Source organism: Rhinichthys klamathensis, unplaced genomic scaffold, assembly GCF_029890125.1.
Source record: "Rhinichthys klamathensis goyatoka isolate OS25496 unplaced genomic scaffold, OSU_Roscu_1.1 h1tg000039l_1, whole genome shotgun sequence".
In the NCBI taxonomy this organism is placed as follows: Eukaryota; Metazoa; Chordata; class Actinopteri; order Cypriniformes; family Leuciscidae; genus Rhinichthys; species Rhinichthys klamathensis.
This window is the reverse complement of record NW_026606586.1, coordinates 3,700-26,333: the sequence shown is the minus strand read 5'-3', so window position 1 is coordinate 26,333 and position 22,634 is coordinate 3,700. Positions and strand designations below refer to the sequence as shown.

The 22,634-nt window shown below is 39.4% G+C and overlaps 2 protein-coding genes across 2 annotated transcripts; both read right to left on the bottom strand.

Moving 5' to 3' along the window:
• Positions 1–7,528: 7,528 nt before the first annotated feature.
• Positions 7,529–8,613, bottom strand: LOC130081723 (interleukin-8-like). The gene is made up of 3 exons (XM_056246436.1): positions 8,474–8,613; positions 8,261–8,387; positions 7,529–7,616 (listed from the first exon to the last, which is right to left on the bottom strand). The coding sequence occupies exons 1-3, from the start codon at positions 8,541–8,543 to the stop codon at positions 7,544–7,546; spliced, it is 270 nt and encodes an 89-aa protein (XP_056102411.1). The 5' UTR covers positions 8,544–8,613; the 3' UTR covers positions 7,529–7,543.
• A 10,600-nt stretch (positions 8,614–19,213) lies between these two features.
• On the bottom strand, positions 19,214–22,351 carry LOC130081722 (protein mono-ADP-ribosyltransferase PARP15). Its single transcript, XM_056246435.1, has 2 exons — positions 22,149–22,351; positions 19,214–19,576 (listed from the first exon to the last, which is right to left on the bottom strand). The coding sequence occupies exons 1-2, from the start codon at positions 22,309–22,311 to the stop codon at positions 19,296–19,298; spliced, it is 444 nt and encodes a 147-aa protein (XP_056102410.1). The 5' UTR covers positions 22,312–22,351; the 3' UTR covers positions 19,214–19,295.
• Between the last annotated feature and the right edge of the window lie 283 nt (positions 22,352–22,634).

Genomic DNA, 22,634 nt, shown 5'->3' with positions numbered 1-22,634 from the left:
ATTTGTTAGTCAATGATTGTATGTATGACTTATTGGTTTATTATCGTCAGCTTGTTCACTCGCACGAGCAGTATAGTGATTCGTGTGTACAAGTTCATCTTCTGTATTGCTGCCTAATTCTTCATTCAGTAGTTTATTGGATGTGTGTAGGTAATACATTTACACTATTTAGTATGTTACATGTGTGGATTATTGATTTCATGTCGTTCGTCACATTTACCGTGCCATTTAATAATGTAGCAAAATGACCTTTTACCTACTTTATTCCGCGCGCTTCATGCGCCACCTAGTGGCACTACATAGTATTGCAATAATGTTTATTTCAGTACATGTTATATACTTTAAGGATATGATTGTTTCTAGCCAATGGTAATAAGTTATTGTGATTATTGTTAAAGGGATAGTTCACTTTGAAATTAATTTTTGATATGTTTTAGCTTACCTCCAGTGCATCCAAGATGTAGGTGTCTTTGTTTCCACAGTATCTTCAATTTTGATAATTTTAGGTAAAACCGTTGTTGTCGGTCAGTCATACAATGGAGGTGAAGGGGGTCCTCCTCAAAGAGCAGTCAAAATTAAACATTATTTAATGACTCGTAAATGTAAGTACACATTGATGCCCTAAGACACGAAACGAGTGGTTTTTGTGAGAAAACGAACAGTATTTATATTGTTTTTACCTCTTGTAACCACAGCCATGCCCAAGTTATCTGAGGGCGCAGACGCTTCCGTGTGTGACGTGTACGCAGACTGGTGCATAGATATATATACCCTAGATGTCGCCTTGGCTAAGGTTTCGTTCCAATGAACTGCCGTCGCCAAGGCGACATCTAGTTTATCTATGCACCAGTCTGCGTACACGTCACACACGGAAGCGTCCGTGCCCTCAGATAACTTGGACATGGCTGTGGTTACAATATAATCGACATTCACGCTAGAGCTCGGCTAATGTACTGTTATTGATACAGTTTCTTAGACTTAGTACTTAGTAAGTAAAATAATCAGTTTGTGGATGGACATGCACTTGTTAATGCTGGTTGTGAGGAATTACAGTTGCAACATCCCATAATGTACCTCAAACTGAGTCTGAGGAACGTCCTGCTCGAGTCGTCCTTGCGATGGAGTTTCGGGTTGGAATAACTAGTTCCCTTTCGTAGTCACTACGAGTTACGTCGTGACGACAAATGGGGTTTCGTTTAGAAAGCCTATCAACTTCGAGTATTACAAAACGAGCCAATGGCAAAGAAATGCCATGGGTCTGCGGAATTTGCATAGCGTAACTCCGTCCCACCTCGTGGGTATATAAGTAAGTAAGCTGGCAACATGCAGTTATGTTTTTGCTTCGGAGCCAAGAGGTCCTCTTCACTCCTGCAGCCTATTCTCTGACTATCTTCGAGAATCTTCTAGACAAGCAGCTTCCAGTCGGTATTGGTGTGATGGTGTGTTCCAGCGAGTTTCACACTCCTGCCTGCTGAACTGTGTAGTGGTCTGCAATAGCGTGTGTGTTTCTCCCCGGGCGCTTCAGCACTGCTGCGAGCTTTTCTCTCACAAAAAGAGCTTGCACATGGCACTTCCTTTTAAAGACGTTCTGCCCGTGTATTTCTGAGTGCGGTAGTCTGATAGATTCAGCTGATGGGCACGAACGCTGTTTGACGTGTTTGGGCTTCGATCACGCTAACACAGCGTTCGTAGATGCGTCATGTTCTCACTACGGGAACATGACCATCGCAATGTTATGGTCAAGACTCGATGACCGAGAGCGAGAGTCCCCTCATCCACACACCGATCTATTTTCTCCACGAGAGGGAATACTTTGGCTGGTGGCCAGGGTGACCTGAGGCAGATGGTGTGGTAACAACGACGAATTATCCTCGGTCCACACACCCCTCTTTCACATTGCAACCCGCGTGGATCTCTTTTTTCGGTATGGAAATCGACTCGGTCACCATGTGCGCACAGCTTACGAGCGAGCGCGCAGTCACTGCTGACTTGCCTTAGACAGTTCAAGGGCAAGAGTGCGGTTCCGCTGAAGTTATTTCAGAAGCTCCTGGGGCATATGGCATCCGCAGCAGCAAGGCTGCTCGGATTGCTTCATATGAGACCACTTCAGGCTTCGCGATCGAGTCCCGACTCCCGAGGTGGGCATGACAACAAGGCAGATCCTGTGCAAGTTCAGGGAGGACGAGGAGCAGGTCATATTGGTTGCGCCTCATTGGCCCAGCCGAACCTGGTTCTCCGAACTTGTATTCCTCACGACAGCACCAGATAGTTCAGATGGCAAAATTTGGGAATCCCTGAAGTAAGGAATGACGCAAAATCACAGGGAGAATGTAAACACTGCATACGGACACTGTACATAAATGGACATGAAATCTTGATTTAAGCTGAAAAGATATGAGAGATATGAAATGATAAAACACAGAAAGACATATTTATCTAAAAAATCTCATTCTGATTCTTATTTAGCAGACGCTTCTTTCCAAAGCGACTTAAAAATGGAAAACATCACAAGCAATTTGTCATGAGAAACAACATTAGCAGTGCAAAATGCCAAGTTTAAAAGCATAAGGCTATTATACAGATTAAATACAAGCAGGAGCAGATAACTGAATAGGTTATAACGAATTACAGTTTAAAATATGTTTATATATATATAATTAATTATAATTATTTAAATGTTTTAGAATTGACTGTAGCAGAATCAATAGTACAATTATTTAATCAGTTCAACTAATTATTTAATTAGTTCATCCAATTGTTAATTCTAGGAAATATAGTATCTTCCTGGCCAAGAAAGAATAACCATTTCCAGCTAAAGTACTAGCAGGGTAATAGCATAGGTAGCTAGATCAAGATGTTTAAGTGACTTTGATATTTTTGTGAGTGGCAAACACAGAAACAATAACGTGTGAATATAATGGTTTAATAAACGAAACTACGGTAGACTACACACTCAACTAAACTAAGCAAAGTTTGTATACAGAATCAAGAAAATAAAGAAAAGTAAAGAGAGAGAGTGTAACGTGGTGCGGTGAAGGCAGATAGGAGGCTGGATCCAAACGCAGTTTACACGCTTTATTTAAACAAACTATAATTCAAACAGAGACTCAGAACGTGGAACAAGAATCTTTACACTGGGAAACCAACACTCACGTTAATCCTGAAACATATAACAACTCACAAAGACAGTGCAGAAACACAGGGCTTAAATAATCAAGTACAAACGAGCTAACAGGATAACAAGGGGGCGTGGGAAAATCAGTAACACCTGGGATAACTAATGACAAGACAGGGAACCACTAAACCTGACAGGACACAAGACCCACATTATGACAGAGAGGGAGAAGAAAAGAGAATGGCAAGATTACAGTTAACCACGACCTACGAGAAACATCAGAGAATCAGGGTCACCTTAAAGGGGCAAAATAGCTTATAAACGCATAAAGGCTGCAAACGGGTACTTGCATTAGTTTTGGTTGCTGAACAAGACCAGATGCAGTGGAGATTCTTGATGATGTTTCCAGGAGTGCGCTGAAGCGTTCGTTTGGGTTCTTGGGGAAGTCCAAGTTGAATCCAAAGAAGTTAACTTGAAGATGAAGTTGCCGAAAGAAGGAGGATGGTGTCTCAAAGAGGTTGAGCCAAGTTCTGACCTATAATCAAATAGTTTTAAGGATCCTATCTGTTCACACCCATCTGGTGAGGTGACCAATCTAAGAAGACCTGGAGAAAGTCTTTGTTCATCTTATCTCCATTTGCATGTTCATGGTGGAATGGAGAATTTGTGCAGTCTTTACACAAATAACAAATATCCTGATGCAATTTATCATAACATATTGTACAACATTGATTATAAAATCAAAAGAGGATTCTTTTGATACCAAGAAAGAGGGGATTCGAAGACATTAAAGCAGTGATACATACATCATCTTTGGATATGAACATTGGAAGTTACTCTAACATAACTAAAGAATCATAACTTGTCATAACTAATAAAACATAGGAGCATGCATAAAACACAGGAGAAATACTATAAACATTTGGGAAAGTTTGTGTGTATGAATGGAGTAAGTGTCCTTGTGTATTGGAAGTTTATCTCTATAGTCTGACCAAAAGGCTAGTGCCGTCTGGTCTCCTGTGCTGTCTTTGAGGGTTGTAGACACAATCTCTTGCTGAGATCTTTCAGGTGAGCAGAGGTGATAACGGCCTTTGAAGTGAACTGGTTTTAGGGCAGCTGACAACAGGGGAGAGCGAAGATTTTCTGGGTACTAGGGCATTTGATTAAGGCCATTCGCTACAAGGTGTTGGATATTGGTTGTCAGTTATGTAAAAAAAACCCATTGAATTGCAGAATGCCACCAGTCACCAATCAATTAAGTATAAACAGAAAACTTTTGTCTATTATTGTCTGTTATGTGCATTGCACTATGACCAAATACATTGTGGTTTAATCTAACATACAATTAATCAGAGGTAACAGTAAGTCAACTGAACTGAATCTGACCTCCATGAAGACTGATTACAAGGAGATGTGCACGAAAACATGAATCATAATTACCACAGACACAGACAGAGCAAAGTTCAGCCTCAGCTCCTAGCAGGTCAGACCAACCACAGACTATCTGATGCAAACCTGGAGTGCGTTTCCCGAAAGCATCGTTTTCCAACTATGATCGCAATTTCCATTGCATTCCCATATGGGGCGGCAGTGGCTCAGTGGTTCACGTTGGTTGTCTACAAACCAGAAGTGGTTCAATCCCTGGTTCCACTTGACCAAGTGTCGAGGTGTCCATGAGCAAGACACCTAACCCCAGCTGCTCCCGACGAGCTGGATGGCGCCTTGCATGGCTGACACCGCCGTCGGTGTGTGAATGTGAGGCAAAATGTAAAGCGCTTTGGTGGCCAGTGGGTCTGTGAAAGCGGATAAATGCAGTCCATTTACCATTCCATTGAACTCTATTGGTAACGACGGAACTTGCGACCATAGTTGGCTAACGATGCTTTCGGGAAACGCACCCCAGAGCCACGAACTGTCCAGAAACCCTCAACCCTTCAATGTGACTGGCTGAAACCTACACCGCTTCCAGGACTCATGCAGGTTTTTATTCTTTATTATAGATCAGTGTCATTAACACAAAAATTGTAATTTGAATATTTAAAAAGCACACTTTGGAGGTTGGCAAGATCGAGTCACTTTTTCGTTTAAGGTACTTAGCAGCAAGCCGCCTAAACTGGATATTCATGAGATGAACTGTAGAGTATCAGTGAAAAATAATTAGGCTAAATATTAGTTTTTAATGGACAGAAATGCTGTACAGCATGTAAAAAATCTAACTGGGATCAGGAGTGTGATCCTGAAATTACTACTTCCCTTGGTCTGAAATTGCTTCATTATTCATAGGTGTGGTTTGGGCGTAACGTGAAATAAACCAATCAGAGCGTCATCCAACATACCCTTTAAGAGCAGGTGCGCATGTTGCATGACGGATTGTTATTATTATGGCGGATTTACCAGGCGCGCGCCAGGAACGGTTCACAGCCGAGGAGACCGACGTTCTTGTCAGGGCAGTGAAAGACAGAGAAGTGACGTTGTATGGGGATGGGAGATTTTTTTTGTCTTGGTTCTTGACGGACAAACTAATTTGTCAGATGTCCTTATATACATGTGTGTCTTGCCACTATTGGCCAAACAGGTCTGATCTGTCATTACTACAATTAGCCTGAAAAATTCATCATTAACATCATTACTAATCTTAAGAGGAATATAAGAGGAATATAAGATGAATATTTGGGAAATTGCACAGTATGATAAACAACATGACCATATATTATTATGTTACGGTACTTTATTTGTTTGACTACTGGTCACGTCTGATGCTGCTTCTATAAATATTGCATCATTGACTTTAGACCAAGTTTCAGTTGGTCAATGGCACAGTCTATTTCTGTTGCCTCAAAATAGCAACGCGCCAACAATGCGCCTGAACACACCTCTTTTTCAGCCCAGCACGTCATGGGCGCGCAAACGCATTCGCTATTTAAACAACAAATGGCGCAGGACGTGAAAATGAGAACTCCGTCGGGCTGAAACTAGACAAAAACACTTGCGTTGTGCTTGGCGCTGCATTGCGCCTGGTGTAAGATAGGGCCCAATAAGTACATTGTACTTATTTTTAGATGTAAGTATATACTTAAAGCTACTTAATATAAAGTGGGATCCCTCCTCCCTTCCTTTCCCCCTGATTCAAGTCACTAAAAGTTCACTGAGAATGTCTATTTATCACATACTATGCATCTCGTGAATCTACTGTTTTTTCATTTTTTTGTTTGTTATAATTTCTAAATGTCTCAGTGCGATTGGTAAAATGGTCTTAATTTCATTGCAGTCATTGGTATTATGAGAAAGATTGAAAACTTAGGAGAATTTTGTTCTAATTTTTGGGGTGTGTCTCTTCAAGATATCTGATAATTCTCTCCTCTCCCCCGAAGCCAGGTGGTACAACTGGTACAAAAATATGTGTACCAACCTTTTGTTCTGGTCTGCATACATAAGGGTAAGTGGCAGAGCAGTCTTGTGGAAACTGTAACCAGAAAACCCTCATGCAGTGCTGTGTCAGTGTCTTCCCGGGTCCCAGTGTCTCGCACTCGGAACACACTCACACACATCACTGCTGACGTGAATACCCAGAATAATCAAAGATCTAACTTAAATCATAATTAATATTTTCTAATGAGAAACACAATCTAAATTTGATAACTATTTGAAATTGGAGTCAGATTAAGTCCAGAGTTAAAGTAAGATCGAAACTAAATTCTACAAATTGAGTGAACTTCACAGAACACTGAAAAGACACACGCATTATACCATCGCCCACAACATTACGTTGGATTCTGTCGTTGGGCCAATGGATGGTCTTTACAAGATGTTCTCATTTTGGGTTCTGCAGAAGAACGTCATACGGGTTTGGAATGACATGATGGTGAATAGCTTAGGGAATAATACTGAATTCATGTTGTAATCTACAGTAACCTGGTAATGTTTTGCGAGATGACAAAAAGGCACAATAAAAAACAACAAAAATATAAATTGACAGTTAAAACATCTTTTATTGCTAGTACACCTGTCATCATTAAAAAACAATGCAAAACTATGATTAACATATACAACTATAATTCAGTGAGACAATAATAAACATAATAAAAAAAACAAGGTCAGAAAAAGTTACATAAAAAAAACATCAATTCACAGTTTATTAAACAAAAGCATGTTTTCACATTCGATACTTCAATTATCACCAAGAGATGATAAATGAAATAATAAATAGAAAATTCTATATTACAGTAGTTATAGTTGAATGAATAATTTCCTTTAGTTGCTCTTTGTGACGTTCCTCTTGTTCATCCTGCAAACATGAAGAGACACACAGTACATTACAATCTGAAGGATGAAAGGTGCTGCAATGTCCGAATATAAAAGTATTCATTAGCATGATTTGATTTAACTTATAATAAGCAGATAATAAAAGCGACAGCATCATAGACAAACTTACTCTTCCTTGAGAGAAATCACCCAGTCTTCACTAGGATTGAGACACGTCACTCCTTTCTTCATTGTAGCACTGTAAGAAACAAATGTATGATTATTTAAAATCTATAAAATTCCTTATTATTATTTTGAAAGACCACTGTAAAGAAAAAAATATGTGACATTCTGGTAAGTCATTACGTTATCGTTAAATGATGTTCACCCCCCAAAAATAAACATTCTCTCATTATTTTCTCATCCTAATGCTTTTCTAAATTTGTATGACTTTTTTTCTTCCGTGGAACACAAAAGTAGTTATTTATACCAGAATATCCACGCTGCTCTTTTCCATATAAAGGAAGACGATTTATTTTATTTTATTTTATTTTAAGAACGGATCAGACATTCTGTTAAACATCTGGTGAAAATTAAAGCCATACAGGTTTGACACAACATCAAGGTGAGTAAATTAAGGCTGAATTTCATTCATTCAGACGAAACATCCATGTATCATCATCAGTTATGAATTTTCACACCAGCCACTCTCGTGATATTAAAGACCTTTTAATATGAAGGCTGAAATCATTAAAATTAGTGAAAGAAAAGCAACAACAAGTGTCCACACATGTGGACTCCTGAGAGGATGAAGAGAAGAAGAAGAGTGTGGAACCTTGACAGATGGAAACAAAAATCATCTGTCTGTATTTGAAGTGTTGTTTTAGTAAGTTTCACACTCACATTATCTCCTCATTTTTGCATTGTGGTCCAGCAGGAATCACCTTCAACAAGAGTATTTTATCAATAGGAATTGGTGGGTTTGAATGTGTTTGAATGCACCGGCAGCGCATGTTAATGCGAGGTTTTCCTGCAGTGACAGAGAGAGAGAGTTGGTGTAAATATCTGCAAATGATCTGATTTAAAACACCGTTATGAATGTTATATTCTGCTTACCTTCTGTTGTGGACAGCAGCGCAGCGGTGCAGATCAGAAACACGAAGGCTGTTACGGTGAACTTCATCATCTTGAATCAGTGTTGTGCAGAGAAATGCCAGTAAACGTGTGAAGTGAGCGTCTGCTGTAGTCTAACACAGGCCTGCACTCTCCCTTTTATAGAGAGAGAATTTCACACGACACGAGAGTGTGTTGCGCAACTACGATTCCGACTAATCTTCTCTTCCAAGGAACTCTCTCTTTCTCGCTCTCTCTCTAAATGGCTATTACTCTATTGCAATTTCTTTTGCAAGCAAATATAAAAATACTTCTTAACCCTGTGAAGCATAATGTGTCATATTTGATAGAGTATCAAATAATAATTTGATACTCACCCCCTTTCTAGCGAGTTTGAACTAATGAAGTCTGGGAGGCGCTTTAGAGTGCCTCTGGCTAAAAGTTCTTTTAGAAAATCTTTCATTCCAAATGCCATTAGTATCCTTAACCAAACGAAGCAAAAATAACAAATGAGCTGCTATTTTAATGTATAAGTATATTCATTCTTAATAAGATGTGTTTTTATTTTATCTTATTAATCTAGAAATCTTTCTTCATTATGTCTGAGACATTATTTGTATGTTTTATCTGTTTTGTACTGTATGTTGCGGTGAGCCAAAGAAAAATTTCCACCCCGGTGGACAATAAAGATTTATTCTATTCTATTCTATTCTATTCTATTCTATTCTATTCTATTTATAGAGAGGCCTCTAAATAATCAACATGTTTATAACTTTGCTGAAACTTGCAGTTGTACACAATCTACTGCAGTCCTCCTGTCGTCTGATTGATAGTTCATACTATTTTGGGAAAGTAAAAGGCCTTTTAGTGTAATTGTAAAAATTACAGCTTCAGCTCGTGGTTCTTTTTACTGTGAAATCTTTACTGATTTTTATAAAGTAAACATAAGATTAACTTTAGTGATATTTCAAGACGAACATTTGCAAGACTGAAGCAACTAAGGTTTACTTGAACATATTTGGTTAAAAAAAATTATCCATCAGGCTTTTGAGGAATGTTTATTTGTTCATCTCTCAATCATGATTGTGTTGATACAAACTGCAGAGATTTGATCATAAAACTAAGCATTTACGTATCTAATTATAAGTAGAGATGTTCCGATACCCTTTTTCCCTTCCCGATACCGATTCCGATACCTGGACTCAGGGTATCGGCCGATACCGAGTACTGATCCGATACCTGGCTGTGTACAGTATCTATACAGCTGCAATTCATACTAGCACTGTATGAATTGATAGAATTATTTTATGGTGTGCTTCAGACTTATCCCTTAATTAAACATGAACAAATACATAGAGTGAACTAGAGTATTTTTATTATCTGACATACATTTCACAGCAATATATTATTTATCTTTCTTAAGTGAAAAAGAACTTAAAATGCAGCCACACATCTAATACTGTAAACTGAAAAAAGGTATTTTAGATTTACAATATATAACTGTATAAAAAAAGTGCAACAAACAAATCTAGGAATCTAAAAAAATTATATATGAATAATATAAGAAAATTATCTCTTTATAATTTAAGATCCATAAACAGTTTTGTTAAATAAACGGCATTTCAGTTTTGACATCGGCTGGTCATCCAGAATAATAAACTTAATAACTTACATGTTGTCGGTTATATTTATCGCTCGTTGGCTGTCTTTTGAAAACATTTCTCTTCGTTTGAATGAAGCTTTCAGAGATTGTTGATTCTGGCGCGGCTCATCGGTTCGTGTACTTTTTGATCATTTAATTTTCTGTTTGGAATGGAATAACGAGAAATGAAAACCAGCTCGTTTATTCGTTTTTTTGTTTAGTTTAAAAAACGAAAAATTAGATTTTGGCTCGATTTTTCATGTTTCGTTTGTGGTTTACAAATCGGTTTATGGGTTCGATATTTCATTTGGCAGACATGAGCGCGCTGACACGCCCCTTTCATCTGATTGGTCAAACCGCTCCGCCTTCAGTACGAGCTTTTCTTTCTGTCAGGCAGAATAAGAGTCAGTACGAGTGCGGCACTGACAAATGCACTTTAATAAAATAATGTCTGAAACCACACTCACTGTTAATTATGCACAGTATTTGAAACAGAAATATGTTGCTGGTCACGTAATTCGTGCTGCTGCGACTTGCAAGCGACCCCATTAATGTGAGCCACTGTAGGCCTACACAGATTATTTTAGCTAGATGTAGGCCTACAGTATATATATACACACACACACTCACCTAAAGAATTATTAGGAAAACCTGTTCAATTTCTCATTAATGCAATTATCTAATCAACCAATCACATGGCAGTTGCTTCAATGCATTTAGGGGTGTGGTCCTGGTCAAGACAATCTCCTGAACTCCAAACTGAGTGTCAGAATGGGAAAGAAAGGTGATTTAAGCAATTTTGAGCGTGGCATGGTTGTTGGTGCCAGACGGGCCGGTCTGAGTATTTCACAATCTGCTCAGTTACTGGGATTTTCACGCACAACCATTTCTAGGGTTTACAAAGAATGGTGTGAAAAAGGAAAAGCATCCAGTATGCGGCAGTCCTGTGGGCAAAAATGCCTTGTTGATGCTAGAGGTCAGAGGAGAATGGGCCGACTGATTCAAGCTGATAGAAGAGCAACTTTGACTGAAATAACCACTTGTTACAACCGAGGTATGCAGCAAAGCATTTGTGAAGCCACAACACGCACAACCTTTAGGCGGATGGGCTACAACAGCAGAAGACCCCACCGGGCACCACTCATCTCTACTACAAATAGGAAAAAGAGGCTACAATTTGCAAGAGCTCACCAAAATTGGACAGTTGAAGACTGGAAAAATGTTGCCTGGTCTGATGAGTCTCGATTTCTGTTGAGACATTCAGATGGTAGAGTCAGAATTTGGCGTAAACAGAATGAGAACATGGATCCATCATGCCTTGTTACCACTGTGCAGGCTGGTGGTGGTGGTGTAATGGTGTGGGGGATGTTTTCTTGGCACACTTTAGGCCCCTTAGTGCCAATTGGGCATCGTTTAAATGCCACGGCCTACCTGAGCATTGTTTCTGACCATGTCCATCCCTTTATGGCCACCATGTACTCATCCTCTGATGGCTACTTCCAGCAGGATAATGCACCATGTCACAAAGCTCGAATCATTTCAAATTGGTTTCTTGAACATGACAATGAGTGCACTGTACTAAAATGGCCCCCACAGTCACCAGATCTCAACCCAATAGAGCATCTTTGGGATGTGGTGGAACGGGAGCTTTGTGCCCTGGATGTGCATCCCACAAATCTCCATCAACTGCAAGATACTATCATATCAATATGGGCCAACATTTCTAAAGAATACTTTCAGCACCTTGTTGAATCAATGCCATGTAGAATTAAGGTAGTTCTGAAGGCGAAAGGGGGTCAAACACAGTATTAGTATGTCGTTCCTAATACTCATTTAGGTGAGTGTATACCGTATATACCCGAATATAAGACGAGGTTTTTGTCCTAAAAATAGGCTGAAAAATGGGGGGTCGTCTTACATTCAGGGTCATCTTATATTCGAGTGGAGGAATCGATTGATAGCCTTTTTCTCCCGGGCCGTCGACTGACGAGAGCGCCGAGGATCTTGATGCGCTTTCATTATGAGCGCGCCGCGCGCCTACATTTGAAATAATGAACTTGAGCGCGCAAAAGACGCGATATGTGAACGGGGGGTCTCTGCTCGCTTGTCTCCGTCCGCTCTGGCATCCTCTGTGAACGGCGCTTTTTCTTGCGCGGCTCGAGCAGAGGGAGAGAGAGAGCGGGAGCTGGATCGTCGTCGAAAACGGCCAGGCGACCCCGCAGGGTGGTTAAATCCATCCCGTCGCACTCAGGGCAGCCGCAGTCATGGCCAATCAGGAAGCACATATGTGCCGGTCTCCGCCGACGAGCGGGCCTCTACACGAGGCACAGGTGATGCGAGGCATTTGGAACAACGCCTCGGAAATTTGCTCTTAAAATTATTTTCTGTTGAAAAACAGATTTTTTCCACAAAAATCAATTTTTACCCCAAAAATAAGTCTGGAAAATGGGGGGGTCGTCTTATATTCAGGGTCGTCTTATATTCGGGTATATACGGTACAGACATAAAAACATATGATATATATAATTCTGAATGATGCTCTTTTTATTCTACTCTAACATAAATATTGGTAGTCCAAACATGCTGGGAAAGACCTTTTGAAATGATATTTCAGGCGATTGGTTTGTTGCGTCTGCCAAACTTCAGTTAAGCATAAGTTTTGTTGCATTTGTCATCTTGCTCTTTCATCAGTTCCTTTTTGGGAAAACCATTGCAACAATGCAAAAGTAGTGAAACTGCTGATGACTAATTGAAATAGTCCAAGCTGTTCAAAAAAAGAGAAAATGTCAAAGGGTGAACGTGTCCCCTAAGGGAACAGATGACGTTTTCAGATGTGAATTTTGACACAGCACAGTTGTGCAATCAGGAATTGGATGGGAATTTGATCGTGAATTCAACAAAGTGTTTGTGTTGTGCCAAGATCAGCTACGGTTTCCTTTGTATTGTTTTCAATCTCAACCTCAGATAACAAAGTTTACACTGACATGCAGCACCAATTTCTGCTACACAGTTTATGAGTATAAAGTGGAGGAAAATGTGTAAAAAGAAGTGTCATCTTTCCACTGAATAACTTCTTTATGGCCCATACAGATAAAAGGGAATTTTCTCACCTCCAGTTTGTTTATTACGCTCTTTATTGGGAGAACTCCAGACTTCCAGAGTGGGACGAGTCTGATGACGTATGTATCAGGAATCTAGGTATGTGAGAACAGATATCAGAGATCAGATATCAGAAATCAGTTAAAGTCAATGACTGGATGTGTCACTAAATCACACGCTGCCGCTGGGTACACATCTAACTGCAACACAACGGAAACATTCATCTTTTTAACCACATCAATTATTAATTCACCCACAACTTAAAGTTTAGTCATATTAACTCACCCATGGAAAACAAAAGCAAATGTTTTGTCTCGGCACAGCTTTAATCCTGCTCATCATTAGTCCAGTTCCATGAAAGCATAAGCATATGACTTGTGCACTATATTAAGTCCTCAAGTTTTTTTTTATTATTATTAATAAATCAAATGAAATTCATGTCATAGTTACACTTAATGTTGTCACATTTTCCTGGTTAAACATTACATCAAAGAAAAAAAACAAGAAACCAAATACAATTCGATTTTGTATGTAATTAACGTTCTTTTTTTAAATTAACACCAAGTATAAATCTCATCAAGTTAGTGTTTTTAGGGTATTTTTACATTTATTCAAAAATAATACCTCACTGCAGTAACAATTTAAACAATATATTTTATTTGTGAACTCAGCTGTTCTTGCTAATAGTCAACTTATTTTCATCAGTCACCAAGCTCGGTAAACATTGATCACAGACACAATGTAGACTACCTTTAATTTCACCAAGCTTATTGCTCACTAATGCTGCGTTCCAGGCAGGTTTTTGAGCACGTAAATCACGACTTCAAACCACGACTCACGACTTTGTAGCATTCCAGTTCAGTCACGCCAAACTACCTGAGCCCAAGGAATTGTGGTAGCTAGATGTAAACAAACCAGCATGGCAGACCTTACGGGGCTTATGCGCATTTGTAATAATTTTTGTCGCCAAAGGTGCTTACTCCTTGTTTATTTGAGGGAAACGGAGGAAAAATGGCGCATAAAGCAAGATAAGCTATACCTTTTATTTTACTTTATTTGTATATTTGGAAATGGTTTTGGTATTAATTTATCCTTGCACTAAATGGACTGAAAACTAGTTAACGTTATATTGTCCTTATTTCAGGCGATTGGTTTGTTGCGTCTGCCAAACTTCAGTTAAGCATAAGTTTTGTTGCATTTGTCATCTTGCTCTTTCATCAGTTCCTTTTTGGGAAAACCATTGCAATAATGCAAAAGTAGTGAAACTGCTGATGACTAATTGAAATAGTCCAAGCTGTTCAAAAAAAAAGAGAAAATGTCAAAGGGTGAACGTGTCCCCTAAGGGAACAGATGACGTTTTCAGATGTGAATTTTGGCACAGCACAGTTGTGCAATCAGGAATTGGATGGGAATTTGATCGTGAATTCAACAAAGTGTTTGTGTTGTGCCAAGATCAGCTACGGTTTCCTTTGTATTGTTTTCAATCTCAACCTCAGATAACAAAGTTTACACTGACATGCAGCACCAATTTCTGCTACACAGTTTATGAGTAAGTGGAGGAAAATGTGTAAACAGAAGTGTCATCTTTCCACTGAATAACTTCTTTATGGCCCATACAGATAAAAGGGAATTTTCTCACCTCCAGTTTGTTTATTACGCTCTTTATTGGGAGAACTCCAGACTTCCAGAGTGGGACGAGTCTGATGACGTATGTATCAGGAATCTAGGTATGTGAGAACAGATATCAGAGATCAGATATCAGAAATCAGTTAAAGTCAATGACTGGATGTGTCACTAAATCACACGCTGCCGCTGGCTACACATCTAACTGCAACACAACGGAAACATTCATCTTTTTAACCACATCAATTATTAATTCACCCACAACTTAAAGTTTAGTCATATTAACTGACCCATGGAAAACAAAGCATATGTTTTGTCTCGGCACAGCTTTAATCCTGCTCATCATTAGTCCAGTTCCATGAAAGCAGTACATATGACTTGTGCACTATATTAAAGGTGCCCTAGAATGTTTTTTTATTTTTATTTTATAATGTTTCCTGGGTTACCCTTATAATGTTAGTATGTTTTTTAGATAAAAAATAATCATAATTTAGAAATAAATGGCATTTTTCCTAGCCTGCTTTTAGCCTCTGATTTGAACACTCTGTTTGAAGGGGCGTGTCTCTGTGGGATTCAGTGTAACCGCGGCCACTGCTGTGATTGGCTGACATGCTTGCATATGAAATAGCTACGCATTACATGTGAAACTCTCTCCCGAATACTTTTACTACTGCTATTATACGTTTTTACTATAACAGCTATCGAGATTAACGAATCGTGAGATGTTTTTAAAGTATTTAGATCTATTCCCATCACATAAAATGTTGCCGTGATGAGCATTGAGCAGATGACAGTGTGTTGATCGCGAGAATGAAGATCTTATCATTGCAAAGCAGTTTCTGCACTCTCTCTGCTTTCACCAATGCAAACACGATGATGTAAATACAGTAAGAGCTTCGTTGTGCAGTAACGTGCGTCATTGATTTCATAACGAGTTTGGCAAGTGTCCAGATAAACTCGCGCTGTGTGGAAAGATTGTTCTTTGATCGCTTTCTGTATATAATTTGTTCACAATTTAAATACGATTATTTTCATCCTACTAAAAGAAACGATGTGAAGCTGATATTTTAGTCACTGGCTTGACTTACTGATGCATAAACAGTATTGAACGATTTTGAGAGAAAGATTACCTGTCTGAACTTGAACAATTACACATCAGAAAGTGTTGCTTGGTAGCTCGATCCGAGGCCAGCTCTGTATTGGCCCAAGTTGAGGAAACAGTCGGTGAAATGTTTGGAAATTTCCAGAGAAAATAAAATGAACCCATTGTTTCTTCAGAGGCTCAGATGAAGGAACTAAAAAATACTTTTGTGTTCATGTGTACATCCACACTGAGCAACTGCCATGCTTCGGCTGCGCAGTTCCGCCTGGCATTGAGGGCTGGCATTATGCAAATATTTGGAGGCGTACATATTAATGATCCCGACTATTGCGTCACAGTCGGTATTGTGTGGAGAACCGACCGTTTTTCAGGGGTGTTTTTCATAAACGTGAATTAAATGAGAACGCGAAAACAGTCCAGTTTGAGATTCACTCTATGTCATGTCCATGCACTGAACTCTTGTTATTTGACTATACCAAGGTAAATTCAATTTTGAATTATAGGTCACCTTTAAGTCCTCAAGTTTTTTTATTATTATTAATAAATCAAATGAAATTCATGTCATAGTTACACTTAATGTTGTCACATTTTCCCGGTTAAACATTACATCAAAGAAAAAAAACAAGAAACCAAATACAATTAGATTTTGTATGTAATTAACGTTCTTTTTTTAAATTAACACCAAGTATAAATCTCATCAAGTTAGTGTTTTTAGGGTATTTTTACATTTATTCAAAAATAATACCTCACTGCAGTAACAATTTAAACAATATATTTTATTTGTGAACTCAGCTGTTCTTGCTAATAGTCAACTTATTTTCATCAGTCACCAAGCTCGGTAAACATTGATCACAGACACGATGTAGACTACCTTTAATTTCACCAAGCTTATTGCTCACTAATGCTGCGTTCCAGGCAGGTTTTTGAGCACGTAAATCACGACTTCAAACCACGACTCACGACTTTGTAGCATTCCAGTTCAGTCACGCTAAACTACCTGAGCCCAAGGAATTGTGGTAGCTAGATGTAAACAAACCAGCATGGCAGACCTTACGGGGCTTATGCGCATTTGTAATAATTTTTGTCGCCAAAGGTGCTTACTCCTTGTTTATTTGAGGGAAACGGAGGAAAAATGGCGCATAAGGCAAGATAAGCTATACCTTTTATTTTACTTTATTTGTATATTTGGAAATGGTTTTGGTATTAATTTATCCTTGCACTAAATGGACTGAAAACTAGTTAACGTTATATTGTCCTAAAGTGTATTCACACCGTGTACCGCCTGCAGAAACACTGCATCCGTAGGGGCTGCCATTGTTGTTTTGTATGGTTTCGCGGGCTATGTGACGTCAGAGCTCGTAACTGGGAGTACATCGATCTAGTACGAGTTCACGGATGGGAAGTCACGGGTTTGACTGCCGTTCCAGTGCACTTTCACGGGTATAAGGTTGGAAAAACACGGGTTACAGGTTGCCTGGAACACGGCATAAGAACCCACATTCACCATGTTTTTAGATGTTATTTCCAAGAAAGAGGTGGGAAAAATCTATATTCCGAGCTGCCTGGAATGCATTTGTTCCACAGACTGTGAAAAAAAGATGGACAACGCACCTTCACCCTCTTCCATTGTAGATGAAATTCAATATGGCGCTGACATCTTGCGGGACCTGTCTATGGTAGCGAGAGTATGAGCGAGAGTCGGATCAAGGCCCCACCCACACTTCCGCAGAAAAGATTAGTACAGTTTACTGCAGACCAACTCATTATGTCAGTGTGAAATAAACAGTTATGGACATGTAGAAATTAAAGTTGAAGCTCCGATCCCCTCCCGAAATTGCCCCCAAAAAGCCTGTTGGTGCCTCAGTGAGTAGGCTACTTCGCGCAGAGAAGCTCAATCACAGCTGTCAATCATGACGTCACATTCCCGTTTTTATAGCATTAAATAACAATAACTAAAACCAAATTTATTTAATAAAATGAACACTTAAACTTACATCATGATAAAAACTAAATGACAGAAAACATTATAGGAAAAAAATAATTTGAAGGGTAATTTGATTGTTTGGTTTGCCTCACGTCCCATTAGACTATCTTGACTATATGGAGAGGGCGTATTTTATGACAAACCACCTGGGGGCGATCGAGACACTTTGGCTTCACTTTTCAGACTTTATTGTGCTTGATTTGTTCCCTCGACCCGCGCATTTGTCAATGCATCAGGCACTACCCCAGGCAGCTCGCGCTCCAGTCCAGACGGTTATGAACGCTTTTAGGACCGAGGCTGTAGATTATAGGTAACATTTTCAAATAATGTTCAGTTTCTTACACAGAATGATCGTTTCGCTTCATAAGACCTCAGTGTATCGTCAGGAGCCATGGGTATTCATTTTGTTTTGCCTATATGTTTTTTGCCTCTTTAAGTGGCGCTATAGTGCATGTAAGAATAATAAGTGACTCAACTTAAACCAACGTGCTGTAAGGACAGGAAAGCAAAAAACAATCACAATTCAGTATGCAAAAATCACAACACATTTTTTAATAATGCATCGCCATTGGATGGATTTAGAATTGTAGACATTTTGAGAGTTTATAAATCATTTTAGGTTAGATCAATCAGATTAGGCCTCCTCTATAAAATAGTGGCTGATTCGTCTGTTCTGCAGTTTATTAAGCTAAATTAATGTCAGAAAATGAAATAAAAATAGAAACTGAGTGAAATAAAACAAGAAAACAGCTTCTGTTACAATACAGACTGTTTTTCTTAGGTTAATCTATATTGCTCTTAAGGATTGCACTGCTGTGACAGCAACTTAAAATTGCGCAAACTCCTACACTTCAATCAATTAGTTTCATCATGACAGTGAGGCGCCTGAAGGAGATATGGGAACCGAGAAAGAAGAGTTGTAATATGACCATTACATATTTCACCATTACACCTTTTTTTTTGTATCCAGTAGTGATGAATAGATTGCCCTGAAGCTAAATATGTGGATTGCACAAGTCAGAAAATACCTGTGCGATTCCCTGAAGTATTTTATCTGAGTAAATGTTCCATAATAATAAAATAAACAGCTTTGTTACGGTAATTAATATAGCACTTTTCTGCTCTCATATAATTAAATTGTGTAGTTTGAATAATATTGGTCACTAAAACACTCATATACAATGAGAATGACAAAGTTTAAAGAGGTATCTATATATATATATATATAAATAAAGATACCTAATCTAACCTTTGCATAAAAGTGATTATATTTAAATATAAAAGCAACTACGTAAACAGCAATGGTTTATAGATCATTCAGAGCTCATCCAGTTGACTTTACAGGAAACAAACCAAGGTTGGTTTTGGCTGAAGTTCATTTAAATGTGATGAGGTATTCTGGATAAGCCTGGCAGTCGTGAAAAACCACAAACATGGCAGGATTTTGGATGTTATCCACCACACTGTCATAATTGTGGTCAGGTGCGAGGCGAACAGGGGGCGTCTTCATGCCCGTCTGACCCTGAGCGTAATGACCCGTAAGCACACGAGCCACGAACATGAGCTGAGTCCCGTCTGCTGCAGGAACCGCGAAGGTAGGATGGGCAGAATAGCTGGCGTCCACAGCAAAGTACGTCCCATTACCGTAGACGGTGGCTGAGAACAAATAAAAAGTCATCAGAGTGAGTTAATCGATTAGTCTTCAAAATGAACAACCAATGAGATCAGTGACTTATCAGTTGGATAGTCCATCAAATTGAGCGTCAGCGTCAGTTCTGGCAGGTCAGGTAGTCAAGCCGCTGCTTATGCTATTTGCTATCAACACTGTCCCGTCAGCTGATCTGCTCCAGCTGAGCCGCATTAGCTGGTTAACTCCCCTCGCTGCTCAATGGCAAAGCTCAAACAAGGCGCCCTATTTAAAGCTCATTCACCTTGCTCATACATGCTTGCTGCTCGCTCTGCTGGCTCGCTGCTCGCTTCTGCTGCCCGCCACCTCCCCAGCTCCTCCTTATGCATAACGTGGCATTTGCTTATGTCATGTTGCCTGCTCTGTTCACAGGGGGATATTTTAGCTCTCACAGTCTAAAACTGTGTGAGCGTTCCCTAATGCTGCTGCTGCTGCTGTCCTCTGACTCTCTGCTATTTCATGGTGCTCATGAAAGGTCAGAGGACTCCCTGAACAGAGCCATACCGCCAAATTTCAATTCAGGAACATCAACCTGTTTGCAATCTATTCAATTAAATTCTAAATTATTTTGTTTGTGTGTTCTTGACTTAATGGACCTGACAGAAATAAAATAATAATGGTAACATTCACCCAAAAATTACAATTCTGCCATGATTTGCTGTTCAATGAAGAACATCCTAAATTTGGGTTTGTTCCTCCCACAGTTATTGCTTAACTTCAGAAGACTATAAGTGATTCATATGGACCATTAGCCTGGTTAAAACCAGACCATTCTCAGTTGTAACCGAGTTATGGTCTGGCAAAGCGTCATAGACAAATCATTTCCAGAGGGGCGTCACCAACGGACGTCGCGGACAGACCTAAAACCAATCAGAGCGATGAAGGAGATGACGTATGCAGAGCGGCGGAGAAACATCTCCGAGTGTTGTTCTTTGCTCGGGTTTTTACAAAAAGGAAACGTTCAAATCGCTTAAAACAGACGCGATAGCTGATTCGAACGAGTGATGTTCGACGGCGGCATCCATCTTTGTAATGTAGGCTACAAAATCTGCTTCAAAATCCCAGCGCTGTCGTCATCGTGTAAAGCCCGCCCCAACATTTCTGATTGGTGCCGCGATTTCGGCGGATTGGAAATGGGTTTGAATGAGCTCTTTGCCAGACTAACTTTCAGAGCAAATCTAAATTTGCCGGAAGTTGTCTGGGTTTTCCCAGGCTAATGGACCATGGTACTTTTTGTCATTTTTGGGCCCTGACAGCCTTTTCACTATTTTGGAAAATAACTGCAATTCTTAAAAAGCAAAAACAGTTGGCACTAGGGCTGTCAACGAATATTCTAAATTCGAATAGTTTAAAAAAAAAAACAGAAATTCTAATGTGAAAACTAATATTCGAATGTAGAAAAAAGAAAAACGCCCGCGGTAGCAGAGGCGCGGCTGTCTGCTTTGCGAGTGGGTGCGCTGCCTGAGGGATCAGGGACAGGTCACAGGAGAGTCGCACTGGAACAGCGTCACTGCTGAAAGTTGACTTACATGGAAGAAGGCAGAAAGTGCAGAGCCCAACTCGACCGCAGCAGAGAAAGTGATTTTAACCCCCAAAAATCTAAAAAGCCATGTCTGGAAGCACTTTGGATTTTGGTCGGTAGAAGGTAAAATTGTGGAGCCGCGAGATATAGTATGCAAGCTATGTAAGATACAGTTAGCATACCATTCGACCACTAGCAACATGGTCACATCTCGAAAATTTGCACCCAAATGAGCATGGCATAATGTGTGGAACTCCAGCTAAACAGTCGCGTCTTGACACTTATTTTGCACCGCCCGCCACAAGCTCTTTGTCTGCAACACGACAAGAGGCCAACACACGAATACAGTCAGTCACAGGCGATACACACTCCAATCCAGAAGAGGGTGCGCAGTATGTTCAGATGGCACACAAGAGCTTGCTAGTAGTCTTAAGGCTGAGTTTTGATTCATTTTTGTGACACGCTCCACAAACTTTACGAAAAGGAAACCGGGACGGCAGAAGGCGGCATCCTGTTTGTTTCTTTATTTTACAAAAGCACAATGTTTTGTTTTTATGAGTGTACACAAATAAAAATAGCCCCTTTCGAATGATGTCTTACTCTTATCTATATGACCATAAATGACGGAGTATTTTAAGTTGTTTCCGCCTTTATAATGAGACAAGTCATTTGGCATTGCGCCGATTTGTGACGTCGAAGTCCAGTGATGTACCGTTACACCACTAATATATTCAAAAGTGAATATTTATGTATAGGTGATATAATTGGCAATATATAATTTCCATTTTTGGATGTTTATGTACAGGATGCAGTGAATTTGACTAAATAATGCAGAGCGCCCTGTGCGTCAGTGCCGTCAAAATAAAAGTCTCACTAATGAGATTCATCGGCCAAACAGAACAACCGTCCTACATAATAAAATGCCAAATATCAGCCTTTTCGACATCGGTCACAAACGAATAATAACAGAATTGGTGAACTATATTTAAATTAATTAACCTTTAAAAACAAACAATTACCGTTTTGCCCAGCAAAACTGCGATTAAAGTTTGAATTCATGATGGATGAGCAGGACTCCTCTGATGTGCCGTGATAAAGGGTCTTCTCTCCTGCTCCCACACTGCCACTGTTTCTGTTCTCCAGCTCTTTTTTACGTCCCTCATATAACCGCCGAAGATTCATGTTCTGGATGCGCTCGATCTATTGAAACACATTTGCACACACATAACCATGAACAAATATACAGGTGCTGGTCATATAATTAGAATATCATCAAAAAGTTGATTTATTTCAGTAATTCCATTCAAAAAGTGAAACTTGGATATTATATTCATTCATTACACACAGACTGATATATTTCAAATGTTTATTTCATTTAATTGTGATGATTAAAACTGACAATTAATGAAAATCCCAAATTCAGTAACTCCGAAAATTAGAACATTACTTAAGACCAATACAAAAAAAAGGATTTTTAGAAATGTTGGCCAACTGAAAAGTATGAA

What these genes read in the sequence shown, in the direction of transcription:
- LOC130081723 (XM_056246436.1), bottom strand. Translation starts at nt 8,543, where the DNA reads ATGATGAAGTTCACCGTAACAGCCTTCGTGTTTCTGATCTGCACCGCT. An exon ending in GCTGCTGTCCACAACAGAAG is followed by an intron (nt 8,388 to 8,473) that starts GTAAGCAGAATA and finishes CTGTCACTGCAG; the next exon opens with GAAAACCTCGCATTAACATG. An exon ending in TGCAAAAATGAGGAGATAAT is followed by an intron (nt 7,617 to 8,260) that starts GTGAGTGTGAAA and finishes TGTTTCTTACAG; the next exon opens with TGCTACAATGAAGAAAGGAG.
- LOC130081722 (XM_056246435.1), bottom strand. Translation starts at nt 22,311, where the DNA reads ATGAATCTTCGGCGGTTATATGAGGGACGTAAAAAAGAGCTGGAGAAC. An exon ending in CAGTTTTGCTGGGCAAAACG is followed by an intron (nt 19,577 to 22,148) that starts GTAATTGTTTGT and finishes ATTTGTTCTCAG; the next exon opens with CCACCGTCTACGGTAATGGG.